The following is a 19,894-nucleotide window of genomic DNA, read 5'->3' on the forward strand; positions in this document are numbered from 1 at the left end:
TTCTCTCATTTGGGGTTAGTGTCTGATCTAACAGTAACATTATATGTCTCCATGTCAGATCAAAGGATTGTCCTAACCCTTGTAAAACATCAATATAGCCATCAGGGTTATCTGAGAATTTACCTAGGTCTATTTTAATTTGCTTCAAGTCTGAGAGGGAAAAAGGCACATACACTCTGACTGGGTCAAATTCTCCAGAATACATCTTAGGGGCATTTTTGCCTTGGGGGGAAGTTTCCTATCTGAAAAAAAAAAAACAAAAAAACAAACAAAAAAAAAAAAACATAGGGATGCCAGCACCCCTAGTAATTTTCCGATGGGCATTAGTCTTACAGCATCCTCTATGGTCCTAATGCTTATTCCTTTTCAGGGTGTGTAACCACCCATAGACCTCTGCTTATTGGATTAGTTACGCTCACCGATGTAGCCATCCTGAACCTGTTTTCCTGCCTTTCTTGACCACAAAGAAAGGGGTCCAGACTGCTGGATTCTAGTGTTCCTTTACCAGCAAGCCTGACATTGCCTTTGCACTCAGGGGTGAGTTCTAGAGCTGGGCTGGGTTCCTGAGTATTTCATAATAACCCAGTTGCCCCATCAAGATGCATTCCTACAAGCAACAGTTCTTATGCAAATTCATTTCACAGAGGGTGTGGGTAACCTTTTGAGTCAGGATGGAGATAGAGTTTTTTGATTCTGTAAGTATTTTAAGGCTTGGCTGAGTGCAAACAGCTCGCACATTTGAGCAGACCAATTATTAGGCAATTTTCTTAACTCTGCTTCTGCAAGAGTTTCCCTCAATTATTGAATACCCATTGTGTTTTTTTCTCAATCACCTGGGAGGAACCATCTATTGTCCTGTCCTGAAGGGAGTCCCTCCTAGGTCTGGTCGGACATTTGTATGGTAATTAAGATTTAAATCCCCTTTTAGGAAATCTGCCCGGTTAATGGAATTTTCTGTGGTTAATGTTAAATTATCTTTCTCTAACAGAATAGCCTCATACTTAAAGATTTTTGAGTTAGTAAGCTACCTTTTTGCTTTTTTGACTTAGGATAGTTCTGAACTGGTGAGGTGTGCTCACAATGAGGTTTCCTCTAAAGGCTAATTTTCTACTTTCTTCTGTTAGCAAAGCAGTTGCTGCTACAGATTGAATGCATTTGGGCCATCTGCAGGTTCCTGGGTTAAAGATTTTTTATAGGAAGGCTACTGGTTATCAGTGGCCTCAGTGCTTTTGGGCTACGGCCTTGTTTACACTGACAACAAAGTGGTATTGGAGTGTTATAGGGTCATGGAGAAAACTCTCAGTTATCAATTATAGGTTTTAAATTTATCCTGGCTTTTAAAGAAATAGGGTACACTGTTTTTTCTTTACCACTTCTATCTTTCTCTTTCTCTCTTTCTTTCTTCTTTCTGTCTTTGTAGATGGATTTTGGAAACAGTGGAAGGACATTTGCTCATTGCCCCCATTTGCCACTATATGAATATGTGCCTCCCTTTTATTTACTCAATTTGCTTTCATCCTGATCTATTATGTTGTTGTAGACCCAGTTCCAGTTGTTAAAGTGCTGGGTTATCAGTTCTAAGGCCCTGGCAAGGGTGGTGTGGAATGGGTCCCACATAACTGCTCATGTCAAGAGTTGTATGCCTAAATTGGGAGGGACACCAGGGACAAAACTCTCTGGGTTCATAGCCTAGGGGCCTAAGGATGCAGCATAGATCTTCCTTAGATCCCTTTGGAGATACAACCTGCTGTAATACTTGGGAGAGGAAGTGAAGGTCTGAAGCATTAGTATCTAGGAGGCAGGGATCAGAGGAAGTAGATTCAGAGGTAATGAGAATTTTGGGGCTACTCTTTCAGGAAAGTCATGGTCTAGACCCAGGAGGTATGGGTCAGAAGGAAAGGTAGGGGCGCACGCATGGGTGACTGTTGACTAGAGACTTCTGGCTGCACCATGATCTCAACTGGCTAATGCCGGGAGTTCAGGATGACAGCTTTCTGCCTCTAGCCGGCCCTCAGCTTCCCCAGAAAAATTGAAAGCAGAAGCTGGTTCCAGGCAGACCAACACTCCCAACCCAGAAGGGTTGGGGGTTGTTAGAAAGCCCTTTCCCAGACAGCTTCCCACCTGAGCCTTAAGTCCAGTGGCCATGCTAATTGTTTTTAACCGGCTGACAGGTGCCTGGTATTTTCCTCCAATTCTAAGGAAGGATAGGACAGAATAGCAAGCAAAAGTGGTCCAATATTACTCACAACTTTGGAGGTACCTTCATGGTCACCAAATGTTACTGGGGGATCCTTGCTCCCAGAGCTCCCAAGATGATGTCGGGCCACTTCAAAGATGGTGGCAAGCCTCGTGTTCTCTGACCTGGGGTTCTTGGCCTCACAGATGCCAAGGAATGGAATGTTGCACCATGCAGTGAGTGTTATAGCTCTAATAGAAGCTATGGGTCATGGAAGAGAACCGTGGAACCCAGCAACTAGTGTTCAGCTTGATAAAGACGAACCCAGGCACTTAGCCATGCAGGAACAATGGTGAGCCTTTAGCCCAATTTGGAGCAGCAATGGGCACCTCACTGGATCAGTAGTGCAGCAGACACCCTGCCAGATCCAGAGAGGTGGAAGTCAGTGGCAGGTCTGCAATGGTGGCAAACAGCAGTGGTGGATGGTGAGTGAAAGCTCAGCTCCAGCCGTAACAAACATGGACCAGAAGAGTGTGCAGTTGCAAGATTTAATAGAGTGAAAACGGAGCTCCCGTAAAATGGGAGGGGACCCAAGGGGGGTTGCCTCATTTTTTAATTTTTTAAAAAATTTTTCTCTGACTGTGTTAATTTAAAAGAACAGTCTTCAAGCTCTGAAATTCTTTCCTCTGCTTCATCTAGTATGTTATTAAAGTTTTCAACTGTATTTTGAAATTCATCTAGTGACTTTTTAATATTCAGAAATTCTGGTTTTTCAGTATATTTATCTCATCTTTCATATCCTGAATTTTTAAAATTTATTTTGGTTTTCAACTTTCTCTTGAATCTAATTGCACTACCTTACAATCTATATTTTCAATTCTTTATCTGTAATTTCAAAATGTTCATTTTGAACATTTTGCTGTGTTCAAAATGAACATAGCTATGGAGATATTGATGTCCTTTGGGGGTGTCAAAACGATCTCCCTTATTGTACTGCCAGAGTTCTTGCACTGGTTCCTTCTCATTTGAAGAAGCTGTCACTTCTTAGTTTTGAAATTGCCATTGTATAGATAAAAATTCCTCAGTGGTATGATTGTGATGGATGTCATGTATGACCTTTTGCCTCCATATCTGGGTGCTTTCAATGTGCCAAGGGCTCTGTATGAGTTCTTTGGCTGTATATAACTTTTGTATTGTGGCTTTCTCAAGTGCTGCTTATTGTAATGATGCATTGGCCATATGATCTGACACACTATCTTCTGTGAGCTGGGAGTGCAGAGCTCTCAGAAAGCTTATCTTGCACCTTAGCACTATGCTGTGTCAGCAGGTTTTTATTTGGTGGGAAGTTTGGTCCACAGTAGAGTAGGGGATGCCTAAGAGCCAGCTTACCCTTGGGTACTCTAATGAATTATGGAAACACCTACCCTGATGGGGACAGTAGAAGCAGTGTTTGCTTTGATATGCTGAGATCGTAGGGGAGGGGGCTGCACCAGCAACTTGTCCTGGACAGGTAGGAACATAATCTGCTTTCCTATAATGCCCCTGACACAGGGATCATAACCTTCAGTTCAGATATATGCTGTCTTTTATCTCTAGCCCACAATGTGACTGAGGTCTGCAGGAAATGCCCATCTGCCAGCTACTGCCAAAATTGCCTTTGGGCAGACGTCTTCCTGCAGCCCAAAACATACAGTTCTGTGGCTGGTCTGCACTCTGTGGCAAGGATGCTACCACTCTGTGTAGACAGAGGAAGATGAACCCCAGTCATTGTTTGAGCCCAGGAGGTGGGCACACATTCAGTGTGGATGGAGCCACTATTAAAAGTGCTAGAAGAGCTATCACAAAGTGCACTTGCACCAGCCCCCAGTGGGAAAAGCCTTGGCTGCATCTGTGGCAATACATGGGGTAGCAGGAAGTGATCTCCTCTCTACATTTGTTGCCAGTCACTAGTGCTGCCCATCCACTGAGACAGAACCATACTCTCTCCTGCATTGGAGATCAGCATTGTACCTGTGTTTCCTTTGTCCCAAGGGGTGCTTTGGAGGGCTCTGCTCCCCATTCCCATAATGGTGGCTCATGCCAAAGGCTAGATCTCTAGGGATCCTGCAGTTCCCTAAGGATCTAGTGATCCTCTTACTTGTCGAAGTCAGAGCAGATTCTGGGGTATGTTTGCAGGGTATCTATTGATGCAGTGAAATAAGAGCTGAGATTCCATGGGCAGGATGGTGGCTTATACTGGGTGCAAAACCTTTATGGCACTTTCCACCTGAATTTGGGTTGAGGAATCATGTGAGTACAACTGCAGGAGCTCACCAACCAGTGTTCTGCCCCCAGGAAGTTCCCAAATAACCATTGAGAGTGTTACTCAGGCTCATGAGGGCAGATGAACTTTCCAACAATTTGTTGGTCAGCAGTCTGTCACGAGGTGAGGGGAGCAAAGAAATACCCTACCTAACCTGTCCATGGAACTCCAAGCTTTTGGGGGGCCAATCTCTGCCAGATTTTTGCTGCCTTTCTTTTCTGTACCCTAGCTTATTCTGTAGCTCTCTGAGAGTTTTTGGCACTCTTCCATCAGCTTTCCACTCGGGGTGACTGCTCACCCATAACTTTGATCTCTTTTATGAGGAGAACTGGCATTTGGCATCTCTAGTCAGTCATCTAATGGGAAGCCTGGAAGGGGCTCGCATTGGAGAAGCTTCTCCAAACTCGAATCAAAAAGATGCTAATTTCCTTGTCTGAGAATGGGCAAGTCTTATGTTTAAATCTTCAATCCATTTTGAGATGATTTTTGTGTATGGTTTAAGGTAAGGGTTTAATTTCATTCTTTTGCAAATGGATATCCAGGTTTCATAAAATAACTTATTGAAGAGATTGTTCTTTCTTCACTATGTATTCTTGTTACTTTTGTCAAAAGTTTCTTGACTTTATATGCATGGATTTAGTTTTATTTGCTTTCAATTCTGTTCAGGCAATGTGTCTGTTTTGATGCCAATACCATACTGTTTTGATTACTATAGCTTTGTAATATAATTTTAAGTTAGGAAGTGTGATGCTTCCACATTATTATTATTATTATTTTGATAAAGATTGCTTAGGCTATTCATGGCTTTTTGTAGTTCCATACAAATTTTAGGATTATCTTTTCTATTTATGTAAGAAAATTTCATTTGAATTTTGATAGCAATTGCATTGAGTCTGTAGATCTGGTTGGTTCATATGAGGATATTAACAATATTAATTTTTCCAATCTGTGAACATGGAATGTCTTTCCATTCTTTTCTGCCTATTTTAATTTTTTCATCAGTGTTTTGTAATTATTAGTGTACAGACTTTCTCCTCTTGGTTGAACTTATGCCTTAGTATTTTAATCATTTTAATGCTATTGTAAATTAGATTATTTTCTGATTTATTTCTAACATTTTATGTGAAATATTAGGATTTTTACGTATGAGAACATGTCATCTGCAAACATACAATTTTACATTTTCCTTTCCAATTTTCATGCTATTTATTTATTTATTTATTTATTTATTTGCCTCATTGCTCTGGCTAAGACTTCCAGTGACATGTTGAATACAAATAGTCAAAGTGAACACCTTTATCTTATTCCTTATGAGGAAAAGCTCTCAGCTTTTCACCATTGAGTCTGATGTTGGCTGTGGGCTTGTGATATATGACCTTGATTGTGTTGAGGTACATTTCTTCTGCACTTAATTTGTTGAGAGCTTTCATCACAAAAATAATGTTGAATCTTGTCAAGTGTATTTTTATTTACATGTAATGAAATGATACTGTGATTTTTATCCTTCATTCTGGTAATGTGGTGTCATGTTTATTGATTTTCATATACAGACTTGTGTCCCTTAACTATGGGGACACATTTGTAGAAATGCATTGTTAGACAATTTTGTTATTGTGTGAACAATATAGAATGTACTTACAGAAGCACAGATGGTATAGCCTACTACAAACTTTGGTTATATAGTATAGTCTATAGTTCCTAGGATACTAACATGTACAGCATGTTACTGTACTGAAAATTGTAGGCAATTTTAACACAGTGGTAAGCATGTGTTTATCCAAACATATATAAACATATAAATAATACTGGTAGTATAATATTATGCAACCACCATCATAAATATGGTTCATTATTGACCAAAACATCATATGCAGCACATTGTTGTATTAAAACATCTATGCATCCCAGGGATGAATCTGAATTCATTGTTTTGTATTATCTTTTTAACATGCAGTTGAATTAGGTTTTCTGGTATTATGTTGAAGACTTTTGTATTTATGTTCATCTCAGATATTTACCTGTAATTTTATTTTTTATCTGGCCTTGATATCACGGTAATGCTGGGCTTGTAGAATAGGTCTGTAATTTTTTTCCACCTCTTTGATTTTTCTGAAGAGTTTGAAGATCGTCATTAATTTTTCTTTAAATCATTGGTAAAATTCACTAGTGAAACCATCAGTTTCTGGGCTTATCTTTTTTGGGGAGAGTTGATTACTTATTTAATCTTTTTATTCATTATTGGTGTGTTCAGACTTTCAGTTTATTAATGATTCAGCCTTTGTAGTTTTTATGGTGTAGGTTCTATGTTTCTAGGAATTTACTTATTTCTTATAGGTTATCCAATCTGTTGACATATAATTGTTTATATTAGTCTCTTACAATTTTTATACTTCTGTGTTACCACTTGTTATGTCTACTTGTTTATTTTTTATTTTATTTATTTGAGTCTTTTCTATGTTTTCTTAGGTAGTCCAGCTAATGTTTTGTCAATGTTGTTCTTCATTTTTAAAAAAAACTTAGTTTTTTTCAGTATTTCATTATTTCTACTCTGATATTTATTATTTTCTTCCTTATGTTTACTTTGGGCTTATTTTATCCTCTTTTCTAGTTTCATAAAGTGTGATGTTAGGTTTTTTATGTGTATTCTTTCTTTTATCGTAATGTAGGTGTTTATTGCCATAAGTGCTCCCTTAGCTTTTGCTGCAACTCATAATATTTGGTATGTTGTGTTTTCATTTTCATTTGTCTAAGATTTTTTTTTAAATTTTCTTTTATTAGTTGACCCATTATTTTTCAGAAGGATATTTGTTTATTTCTACATAATGGGGAGTTTTCTAATTTTCTAAATTGATTTTTAGTTTCATAACATTGTGGCTGAAATGATACTTCATATGATTTTGGTGTTGTTAAATTTGGTAAGACATGTATTGTGGCCTAAAAAATTGTCTGTCTTGGAGAATATTCCATGAGCATTTGAGAAGAATGTGTATTCTGCTGCTGTTAGATGGAATATTCTTTATATTCCAGTTGGGTCGATTTGTTCTCAAGTGTAGTTTAAGTCCAGTATTTCCTTCTTGATATTCTGTCCAGATGATCTATACATTGTTGAAAGTGGAGTGTTGAAGTACCGTACAATCATTTTGTTACTGTCTTCAGATCTATTATAATTTGCTTTATATAGCTATATATATCTCATCAACATTGGACCATATAACTATATAAAGCAAATGGTAATATCATCCTGAATAATAGACTGTTTTATCATTGTATAATAACCTTCTTTGTCTCTTGTGGGCCTTATTTTTTACTTCAACTATATTTTGCCTAAGTATAGCCACCTCTGTTCCTTTTTGATGCTGCAATTTGCATGGAATATATTTTTCTATCTCTTTACTTTCATCCTATTTTCCTGTAAAGCTAAAGTGAATCTCTTGTAGGCAGCATGTTATAGTTGGACCTTGTTTATGAGTTTGTTTTTGTTCCTGTGCAGCCACTATATATTTTGGTTGACTAATTTATTCTTCTTATATTTAAAGTAGTTATTGATGGGTATGGGCTTAATATTACCATTTTATTCATTATTTTCTAGTGTTTTAGTTTTTCTCCCTCTTTTTATTCTTTTGTGATTTGATGTGTTTTTGTATTGGGATGCTTTGATTCTTTTATCTTTTTTTGTGTGTGTAACTACTAAAGATTTTTTTCTTCGTGATTATCTTGAGGCTTATATAAAACATCTTATAACAGTCTGTTTTAAGTTTATAACATGCTAATCTTAATCACATACAGAAGCTATATACTTTTATTTTTCCTACCCTCACATTTTATGCTATTGATGTCACAATTTATATATTTATATACTCTATGTCCATTAAGAAATGAGAACACATGGACACAGGAAGAGGAACATCACACACCAGGACTGTTGTGGGGTTGGGGGCGGGGGGAGGGATAGCATTAGGAGATATACCTAATGCTAAATGACGAGTTAATGGGTGCAGCACACCAACATGGCACATGTATACATATGTAACAAACCTGCATGTTGTGCACATGTACCCTTAAACTTAAAGTATAATAATAATAAAATTAAAAAAAAAGAAATTATTGCAGATAAACTTACTTGTAATAATTTGGTATCTTAATTTTTATATTAGAGTTCAAATGGTTTATCTACCAAAATTACAACATTTGAATATTATAAATTTGACTATATATTTATTGATACCAATGAATTTTATACTTACATTTTTATGTTACTAATTAGTGCCCTTTTATTTCAATTTGAAGAACTTCCTTTGGCACTTCTTGTAAAGAAGTTATAGTGGTTTTAAACTCCGTCAGCCTTTGTATTTTTGGAAAAGTATTTCTCCTCATTTCTGAATAGCAGTTTTGCTGGGTATAGATTTCTTGGCTGGCAGTTTTTTGTTTGTTTGTTTGTTTTTCAGTATTTGAATATATGATATCCTTCTCTTCTTGTCTGCAATGTTTCTGTTGACAATTTCACTAAAAGTAAATTAGTTAAACCATTGCGAAGACAGCATGGCGATTCCTCAAAGACCTAAACACAGAAATGCCATTGGACCCAGCAATCTCATTACTGGGTATATATCCAAAGGAATATATATTATTCTATCATAAAGACACATGCATGCATATGTTCATTGCAGCACTATTCACAATAGCAGAGACATGTTATCAACCTAAGTGCCCATCAATGATAGACTGGATAAAGAAAATGTGATACATATACATCACGGAATATTATGCAGTGATAAAAAAGAACATGATCATATCCTTTTCAGGAACCTGGATGGAGCTGGAAGTCATTATCCTTTGAAAACTAACGCAGGAACAGAAAACCAAATACCACATGTTCTCACTTTTAAATGGGAGCTAAATGATGAGACCACATGGACATATAGAGGGGAACAACACACATTGGGGCTTATCAGAGGGTGGAGCTTGGGAGGAGGGAGAGGATCAGGAAAAATAACTAATGGGTACTAAGCTTAATGCCTGGGTGATGGAATTATTTATATAACAAACCTCCATACACAAATTTACTCATATGACAAATCTGCACATGTACTCCTGAACTTAAAAGTTAAAAATAAATAAAATAAAATAAAACCTCAGTTATGCATTATTTAAAAAATCTCATGGAGGTTCCCTTGCATGTGTCAAGTTGCTTTTCTCTTGCTCATTTCCAATTACTGTCTGTCTTTGACTTTTGATTATTCGATTATAGTGTGTCTCAGTGAGAACACTGTTTTAGGCTCAAACCATTTGGGGTTGTTTGTGCTTTCTTGATCTGGAAGTTTGCTTCCCCTTGCATATTTGAGAAAGTTTCTGTCATTATTTCTTTAAATAAGCTTTCTGCGTTTACTTACATTAGTTACATAATGTGTATACTGGTTTGCTTGATGGCTTTCAATATGTCCCATGTGCTTTCTTTACTCTTTTTAATAATTCTTTTTTGTTTTTCTTCCTTCTGACTAGATAACTTCAAATGACCTGTGTTCATTTTTGATGATTATTCTGTTTGATTGAGTCTGTGATTGCGTTTTTCACTTCAGACATTGTATTCTGCATCTCTAGAATTTCTTTTCCTTTCTCTTTTATTTAATGGTTTGTATCTCTTTTTTGTACTTCTGATTTTGTTTGTCTATCATTTTCCTGAATTCATTTAGTTGTTTCTATGAGTTTTCTTGTAGCTCGCTGAGATTCTTTAAAGTGATTATTTTGAATTCTTTGTCAGGCAATTTGTAGTTGTATATTTCTTTGGGGTCAGTCACTGGAGCTTTATTTTGGTCCTTCCATGGTTTCATATTTCCTTGATCCTTTATGTTCCTTGGAGCCTTGAATTGTTGTCTTCACAGTTGAAAAAGCAGTTATCTTCTCTACTGTTTATAACATGCTTTGGGGAAGAAAGATCTTTACCAGTGAGCCCAGTCAGATATTCTGGGAGGCGTTCAGACCTTTTCCATGGATGTGCCTTCTTCACTCTTCTTAATTATTCTTAGGGGGAAAGACTGAGTATTGTTTACCTTCTCTCTATGCTGCAAACCGAGACCTGGTGCTCTGACTGTCCCATTTATTTTCTCTAAAGCAGTGTGTCCTGAGTTGTTCAAGTTTGTATGCCTTCTCTCAACCTAGAAGATTCAAGCTGACTGTTAAGATTCTGTCCCAATTATGAGATCCATATGCTATTTATTGTTCTCATGAGAGTCACGCACAGAGATGTGTGGGGTGCTTTCCACTGGGGAGGAAGGGAGCTTGGGGCACATGTTGGCTGCGTGTGGGGTCCGCAGGGAAGTCACCCTGCAGGGCTTATGGACAATTCTCTTGGTGGAGTCCATGTACTGGTAAGTAGTATTTATGACTGATTATTGTGTATTGCATGCTGGCTATTATGTGTTTCCTCTGCTTTTCACTTCTCCTAGTTAACTGCAGAGAATTCAGCTTTGCTGATGTACTCTGTTTTGGGTGGGGCAAGAGACAAGTTCATCTCCTGGGCAGTATTCTGCATGGCTGGGGAAGCTGTGTGTCCAACTTTAATTTGTGGGAGAAATTTCCTTTTCCTTGGGCCTCTTTTGGCATCAAGCTCTGTTACCTTAGGGTAGAGGTGATATGGTTAATAGGAAACTACTTCTCTTACCCTCTTCAACATATTTACTTTTGGAGTTTTTTGTTCCACCAGGATGCTACGCCTAGAATCGAAAGCTCCCACAACATTATTATTTTTAATGAATAAATTAAATTATTTTTCATCTGCAACTATTCTTATGGGAGTATTACTCTTAAAATTTTCTTTATTTTAACAGATACATACTAGTTGTACATATTTATGGAGTACATGTAATATTTTGATACAAGAATACAATGCATAATAATCAAATCTAGTAATTGGGATATCCATTACCTAAAACATTTATTATTACTTTGTGTTAGTAATATTCCAGATCCACTCTTCTAGTTATTTTGAAATGTAGACTACATTGTTGATAATTATAGTCACCCTTTTGTGATACCAAACACTAGATTTTATTCTTTCTTTTTTTTTAAATTATATTTTAAGTTCTGGGATACATGTATATTTTAAGTTCTGTGGAATGTGCAGGTTTGTTACATAGGTATACACATGCCATGGTGGTTTGCTACACCTCACAACCTGTCATCTAAATTAGGTATTCCTTCTAATGCTATCCTTCCCCTAGCACCCCACCCCATGACAGGCCCCAGCATGTGATGTTCCCCTCCCTGTGTTCATGTGTTCTCATTGTTCAACTCCCAGTTATGAGTGAGAACATGCAATGTTTGGTTTTCTGTTCTTGTGTTAGTTTGCTGAGAATGGTGGTTTCCAGCTACATCCATCTTCCTGCAAAAGACATGAACTCATCCTTCTTTTCTGGCTGCATAGTATTTCATGGTGTATATGTGCCACATTTTCTTTATACAGTCTATTATTGATGGGTATTTGACTTGGTTCCAAGTCTTTGCTACTGTGAACAGTGCTGCAATAAACATATGTGTGTGTGTGTGTCCTTATAGTGGAATAATCTATAATCCTTTGGGTATATACCCAGTAATGGGATTGCTGGGTCAAATGGTATTGCTGGTTCTAGATGCTCGAGGAATCACTACACTGTCTTCCACAATGGTTGAACTAATTGATACTCCAACCAACAATGTAAAAGCGTTCCTATTTCTCCACATCCTCTCCAGCATCTGTTGTTTCCTGACTTGTTAATGATCGCCATTCTAACTAACATGAGATGGTATCTCATTGTGGTTTTGATTTGCATTTCTGTAATTACCAGTAATGACGAGCTTTTTATTTCATATGTTTGTTGGCTTCATAAATGTCTTCTTTTGAGAAATGTCTGTTTATATGCTTCACCCACTTTTTGATAGGGTTTGTTTTTTTCTTGTAAAGCTGTTTAAGTTCCTTGTAGATTCTAGATATTAGCCCTTTGTCAGATGGAGAGATTGCAAAAATTTTCTCCTATTCTGTAGGTTGCCTCTTCTCTCTGATGATAGTTTCTTTTGCTATGCTGAAGCTCTTTAGTTAAATTAGATTTCATTTGTGAATTTTGGCTTTTGTTGCCATTGCTTTTGGTGTTTTAGTCATAAAATCCTTGCCCATGCCTATGTCCTGAATGGTATTGCCTAGGTTTTCTTCTAGGGTTTTTATGGTTTTAGGTCTTACATTTAAATCTCTAATCCATCTTGAGTTAATTTGTGTATAAGGTGTAAGTAAGGGGTCCAGTTTCTGTTTTCTGCATATGGCTAGCTAGTTTTCCCAACACTATTTATTAATAGGGAATCCTTTCCCCATTGCTTGTGTCAGGTTTGTCAAAGATCAGATGGTTGTAGATGTGTGGCGTTATTTCTGAGGGCTCCGTTCTGTTCCATTCGTCTATATATCTGTTTTGGTACCATGCTGTTTTGGTTACTGTAGCCTTGCAGTATAGTTTGAAGTCAGGTAGTGTGATGCCTCCAGCTTTGTTCATTTTGCTTAGGATTGTCTTGGCTGTACAGGCTCTTTTTTGTGTCCATATAAAATTTAAAATATTTTCTAACTCTGTGAATAAAGTCAATGGTAGCTTGATGGGGATAGCATTGAATTTATAAATTACTTTGGGCCGTATGGCCATTTTCATGATATTGATTCTTTCTATCCATGAACATGGGATGTTTTTCCATTTGTTTGTGTCCTCTCTTATTTCCTTGAGCAGTGATTTGTAATTCTCCTTGAAGAAGTCATTCACCTCCCTTGTAAGTTGTATTTGTAGGTATTTTATTCTCTTTGTACAAATTGTGAATGGGAATTCACTCATGATTTGGCTCTCTGTTTGTCTATTATTGGTGTATAGGAATGTTTGTAATTTTTGCACATTGATTTTTGTATCCTGAGACTGCTGAAGTTGCTTATAAGCTTATGGAGATTCTGGGTTGAGATGATGGGCTTTTATAAATATATAATCATGTCATCCGCAAACAGAGACAATTTGACTTCCTCGCTTCCTATTTGAATAACTTGTATTTCTTTCTCTTGCCCGATCGCCCTGGCCAGAAGTTCTGATACTATTTTACACAGGAGTGGTGAGAGAGGACATCTTTGTCTTGTGCCAGTTTTCAAAAGAAATGCTTCCAGCTTTTGCCCCTTCAGTATGATATTGGCTGTGGGTTTGTCATAAATAGCTCTTATTATTTTGAGATATGTTTAATCAATATATAGCTTATTGAGGGTTTTTAGCATGAAAGGGCATTGAATTTTATCAAAGGCCTTTTCTGCATCGATTCAGATAATCATGTGGTTTTTGTCATTGGTTCTGTTTATGTGATGGATTACATGTATTGCTTTGTATATATTGGACAAGCCTTGCATCCCAGGGATGAAGCTGAGATGATTGTGGTGGATAAGCTTTTTGATTCGCTACTGGATTCAGTTTGCCAGTATTTTATTGAGGATTTTTGCATTGATATTAATCAGGGATATTTGCCTGAAATTTTCTTGTTTTGTTGTCTTTCTGCCAGGTTTTGGTATCAGGATGATGCTGGACTCATAAAATGAGTTAGGGAGGATTCCCTCTGTTTCTATTGTTTGGAATAGTTACAGAAGAAATGGTACCAACTCCTCTTTGTACCTCTGGTAGAATTCGACTGTAAATTCATCTTGTCCTGGGCTTTTTTTTTTTTTTTTTTGTTTCATTGGTAGGCTGTTAATTAGTGCCTCAATTTCAGCACTTGTTATTGGTCTATTCAGGGATGTGACTTCTTTTTGGTTTAGTCTTGGGAGGGTGTGTGTGTCCAGGAATTTATCCATTTCTTCTAGATTTTCTAGTTTATTTGCATAGAGATATTTATAGTATTCTCTGACAGTAGTTTGTATTTTTATGGGATCAGTGGTGGTATTCCCTTCATCATTTTTATTGCATCTACTTGATTCTTCTCTCTTTCCTTCTTTATTAGTCTGGATAGCAGTCTATATATTTTGTAGATTTTTTTTTTTTTTTATTTTGTAGATCTTTACAAAAAAAAAAAAACAGCTCCTGGATTCATTGATTTTTCGACGAGTTTTCATTTCTCTCTCTCCTTCAGTTCTGCAGTGATGTTAGTTATTTCTTGTCTTCTGCTAGCTTTTGAATTTGTTTGCTGTTGCTTCTCTAGTTCTTTTAATTGTGATGTTAGGGTGTCGATTTTAGATCTTTCCTGCTTTCTCCTTTGGGCATTTAGTGCTATAAATTTCCCTCTACACACTGCTTTAGCTGTGTCCCAGATATTCTGGTACATTGTGTCTTTGTTCTCATTGGTTTCAAAGAACTTCTTTACTTCTGCTTTAATTTTGTGATTTTCCCAGTAGTCACTCATGAGCAGGTTGTTCAGTTTCCATGTACTCTTGCAGTTTTGAGTGAGCTTCTTAATCCTGATTTCTAATTTGATTGCACTGTGGTCTAAGAGATGGTTTGTTTTGATTTTCATTTTTTTCGATTGTTGAGGAGTGTTTTACTTTCAATTATGTGGTCATTTATAGAATAAGTGTCTTGTGGTGTTGAGAATAATGTATATTCTGTTTATTTGGGGTGGAGAGTTCTGTAGATGTCTGTTAGGTTCACTTGGTCTAGAGCTGAGTTCAAGTCCTGAACATACCTGTTAATTTTCTGTGTGTTGATCTGTCTAATATTGACAGTGGGGTGTTAAAGTCTCCCACTATTATTTTGTGGGAGTCTAAGTCTCTTTGTAGGTCTCTAAGAACTTGCTTTATTAATCTGGGTGCTCCTGTATTGGGTGCATATATTTAGGATAGTTAGCTTTACTTGTTGCATTTATCACTTTACCATTATATAATGCCCTTCTTTGTCTTTTTTTAATCTTTGTTTAAAATCTGTTTTATTAGAGAGTAGGATTGCAACCCCTGCTTGTTTTTGCTTTCCATTTGCTAGGTAAATATTCCTTCATCCCTTTATTTTGAGCCTATATGTGTCTTTGCAAGTGAGATGGGTCTCCTGAATACAGCACACTGATGGGTCCTGACTCTTTATCCAATTTGCGAATCTGTGTCTTTTAATTGGGACATTTAGCCTGTTTACATTTAAGGTTAATATTGTTCTGTGTGAATTTGATCCTGTCATTATGATGCAAGCTGGTAATTTTGCTCCTTAGTTGATGCAGTTTCTTCATAGTATCAATGATCTTTACAATTTTGCATTTTTTTTACAGTGGCTGGTACAGTTTTTTCCTTTCCATGTTTAGTGCTTTCTTCAGGAGCTTTTGTAAGTCAGGCCTGGTGGTGACAAAATCTCTCAGTATTTGCTTCTCTGTAAAGAATTTTATTTCTCCTTCGCTTATAAAGCTTTGTTTAGCTGGATGTGAAATTCCGGGTTGAAAATTCTTTTCTTTAAGAATGCTGAATATTTGCCCCCACTCTATTCTGGCTTGCAGGGTTTCTGCAGAGTTCTGCAGTTTGTGTGATGGGCTTCTTTTTGTGGATAACCTGTCCTTTCTCTCTGGCTGCCCTTAACATTTTTTCCTTCATTTCAACCTTGGTGAATCTGATGATCATGTGTCTTGGGGTTGTTCTTTTTGAGGAGTATCTTTGTGGTGGTCTCTGTATTTCCTGAATTTGAATGTTGGCCTGTCTTGCTAGGTTGGGGAAGTTCTTCTTGTAATATTCTGAAGAGTGTTTTTCAACTTGGTTCCACTCTCTCTGTCACTTTCTGGTACTCCAATCAAACGTAGGTTTGGTCTTTTCACATAGTTTCACATATTTCTTGGAGACTTTGTTCACTTTCTTCATTCTTTTTTTTTCTAATCTTGTCTTCATGCTTTATTTTATGAAGTTGATCTTCAATCTCTTATGTCCTTTGTCTGCTTAATTGATTTGGCTATTGATACTTTTGTATGCTTCACACAGTTCTCATTCTGTGTTTTTCAGCTCCATCAGATCATTTATGTTCTTCTCTAACCTGGTTATTCTAGCTAGCAATTCCTCTCTCTTTCAAGGTTCTTAGCTTTTTTTGCATTGGGTTAGAACATGCTCCTTTAGCTTGGAGGAGTTTGTTATTACCCACCTTCTGAAGCCTTCTTCCATCAATTCATCAAACTCTTTCTCTGTTCAGTTTTGTTCCCTTGCTGGTGAGGAGTTGTAATCTTTTGGAGGAGAAGCGGTGATCTGGTTTTTGGAATTTTCAGACTTTTTGTGCTGTTTTTTCCTCATCATCATGGATTTATCTACCTTTGGTCTTTGATGCTGGTGACCTTTGGTTGGGGTTTCTATGTGGATGTCCTTTTTGTTGATGTTGATGCGATCCCTTTTGGTTTGTTAGTCTTTTTTCTAACAGTCAGGCCCCTCTGATGTAGGTCTGCTGGCATTTGCTAGAAGTCCACTCCAGACCCTGTTAGCCTGGTTATTGCCAGTGGAGGCTGCAGAACAGCAAAGATTGCTTCCTGTTTCTTTCCCTGGAAGCTTTGTCCCAGCGGGGCAACCTCCAGATGCCAGCCACAGGTGTCCTGTATGAGGTGTCTGTTGACCCCTGCTTGGAGCTGTCTCCCAGTCTGGAGTCACAGCCATCAGGGATCCACTTGAGGAGGCAGTCTTTCTCTTAGCAGAGCTCTAGTGCTGTGCTGGGAGATCCGCTGCTCTCTTTAGAGTCAGCAGGCAGGAACTTTTAAATCTGCTGAAGCTGGGCCCACAGCTTTCCCTTCCCCTAGGTTCTCTGTCTCACGGAGATGGGAGTTTAATCTGTAAGCCGCTGACTGGGGCGGTTGCCTTTCTTTCAGAGATGCCCTTCCAAGGGAGGAGGAATCTAGAGAGGCAGTCTGGCTACAGTGGTTTTGCTGAGCTGTGGTGGGCTCCGCCCAGTTTGAACTTCCTGAGGGCTTTGTTTACACTGAGGGAAAAACTGCTTACTCAAGCCTCAGTAATTGTCGACTCCTCTCCCCCCATCATGCCAGAGCATCCCCTGTCGACTTCAGACTGCTGTACTCACAGTGAGAATTTCAAGCCACTGGATCTTTGCTTGCTGAGTTCCATGGGGGTGGAATCCAGTGAGCTAGACCACTTGTCTCCCTGGCTTCAGCTCTTTTTCCAGGTGAGTGAACAGTTCTGTTTTCCTAGTGTTCCAGCGCCACTGGGCTTTGAGAAAAAAACTCCTGCAGCTAGCTCGGTGTCTGCCCAAACTGCTGCCCAGTGTTTTGCCTGAAGCCTAGGGCCCTGGTGGTGTAGGCACCTGAGGGAATCTCCTGGTCTGTGGGTTTTGAAGACTGTGGGAAAAGCATGTTATCTGGGGCCGTATTGCACCATCTGTCATGGCACAGTCCCTTATGGCTTCCCTTGGCTAAGCGAGGGAGTTCCCTGAGCCCTTGTGCTTCCCAGTTGAGGTGACACCCCACCCTGCTTTGGCTCATCCTCCATGGGCTTCACCCACTGTCTAACCAGTCCCAGTTAGATGAGCTGAGTACCTCAGTTGGAAATGCAGAAATCACCCACCTTCTGCGTTGATCTTGCTGGGAGCTGCAGACCAGAGCTGTTCCTATTTGGCCATCTTGCCTGCCCCCCTTTATTCTTTCAAAGTATATTTTTGTACACAGTAATCAACCTGCATTATTTCCCCTTCCCAGTACTCTTCCCAGCCTCTGGTAATCACCATTTTATTCATTACCTTCATAAGATTAACATTTTAGCTCCAACACATGAGTGAAAACTATTATCAAGAAGCCACAAAGGTGTTTCTGGCCGGGTGCAGTGGCTCACACCTTTAATCCCAGCACTTTGGGAGGCCGAGGCAGGCGGATCGCAAGGTCAGGATTCTGAGACCAGCCTAACCAACATGGTGATACCCTGTCTCTACTAAAAATACAAAAATTAGCCAGGTGTGGTGGTGTGTACCTGTAATCCCAGCTACTCAGCTACTCAGGTAGGTGAGACAGGAGAGTTGCTTGAACCCAAGAGGTGGATGTTGCAGTGACCCATAACATAATACCATAGACTGGGTTATTTAAACAACAGAAATTTATTTTTTCATAGTTCTAGAGGCTAGGAATCTGATATCACGGTGCCAGTATGGTCAGGTTTTGGTGAAGGCTCTCCTCCTGGCTTACAGATGGCCTCCTTTTCACAAGGCTCAGGGAGATAGAATAAATACCTCTATCTTCTTCTTCTAAGGCCACAGTCCTATCATATTAAAGACTCACTCTTATGATCTCATTAAATCTTAAAGACTATCTCTAGATACAGTCACATTAGGGGTTAGGGCTTCAACATATAAATTTGGTGAAAGAAGGGACACAATTCAGTCCATAGGAATGAAAATGTGGTAATAGTGAATTTGTTGAGCATGGGTCCATTAACACACTTCATTTGCTGTGAAATGAGTTCCTTGATTAGAAGAGGCGTTATGATGGGGAAATAAAGCAATGTTTCCCCAATAAGTCTAGAGTAGTTGCTACTTCTTACCTACTAAATCCAATGAGAATTATGTTGCTGATTTAATGGACCAGTGCAATGCCTTGTGTAAAGAAAAGGCAAAGTCCTACAAACTAAATTATTGCAAGGAGCTGAAGAGTCCTGCTCCTGAGGTACGATATCGTATTGCTTGTTTTGTTAGCTGAAACAAACTGCTTCTGGCTGTCTTTATTGACAGACATAGGAAAAAAACATTCTTTTAGTCAGTAGCTCTATACCAGATACCAGGGGATGTGTTAATTTGCTCAAGCAGTGAACCCACATCTGGCACAACAGCTGTTTGGAGTTATCATCTCGTCAAGCTCACAATAATCCATTGTCATTCTCCAGGATCCATCTGTTTTCTGCACAGGCCAAATAGGAGATAGGTGAGTTAAATGGGGATGTGATGGGAATTACCACCCCTGCGTCCTTTAAGTTCTTGATGGAACTAGTCTTTGCAATCCCTCCAGGAATGCAGTAATGATTTTGGTTTACTATTTTCCTAGATAGGAGCAGTTTTAGCTGCTTCTATTTATCCTCTACCATGACAACAGCACTCACTCCATAGGTCAGGGAAGTGATGTGGGAATTCTGCCAGTTGCTGAGTATATCTATTCAAATTATGCACTGCAGAGCTGAGGAAATAATCGCAAGATGATTTCATGGACTCACTGTACACGCTGTAAAATGAATGTCAGCTAAACCTATGATCTGATGATCTGACAGAGATTTTGTCTCTTCTGCCTGTCCACTGAGCTCAGGTTCACTCCACTGTTCCTTCTCTTCTGCTCCAGGAAGCCCAGGTGTCTATGCCATGGCCTCTGTCCCTCTGTGGCCTACAGGTGATAAAAGATTTGTAGGGAGGACACAAGGACACTCTGGGAGGCTGGAAATGATTATGGATTAGAGGCTGTGTTATCACACCACACCCACTTGAAAATAGCAAAATAGCAGGTAGAGAGTCACA

General features: G+C 38.5%; 1 protein-coding gene across 6 annotated transcripts in view; it reads left to right on the forward strand.

The window, feature by feature from the left end:
- The window catches only part of FAAH2 (fatty acid amide hydrolase 2), a 283,151-nt gene that overhangs the window by 188,878 nt on the left and 74,379 nt on the right, over positions 1-19,894 (forward strand). The window contains exon 7 of one of the 6 annotated variants that reach the window (XM_054544649.2): positions 17,436-17,572. The exons of the other annotated variants lie outside the window; for them this stretch is intronic. Within the exon in view, the coding sequence (XP_054400624.1) occupies positions 17,436-17,572 (137 nt within the window). The remainder of the gene's footprint in view (positions 1-17,435; positions 17,573-19,894) is intronic. 6 annotated transcript variants of the gene reach the window in all.

This window comes from Pongo abelii, chromosome X (assembly GCF_028885655.2).
Source record: "Pongo abelii isolate AG06213 chromosome X, NHGRI_mPonAbe1-v2.0_pri, whole genome shotgun sequence".
Taxonomy (NCBI): Eukaryota; Metazoa; Chordata; class Mammalia; order Primates; family Hominidae; genus Pongo; species Pongo abelii.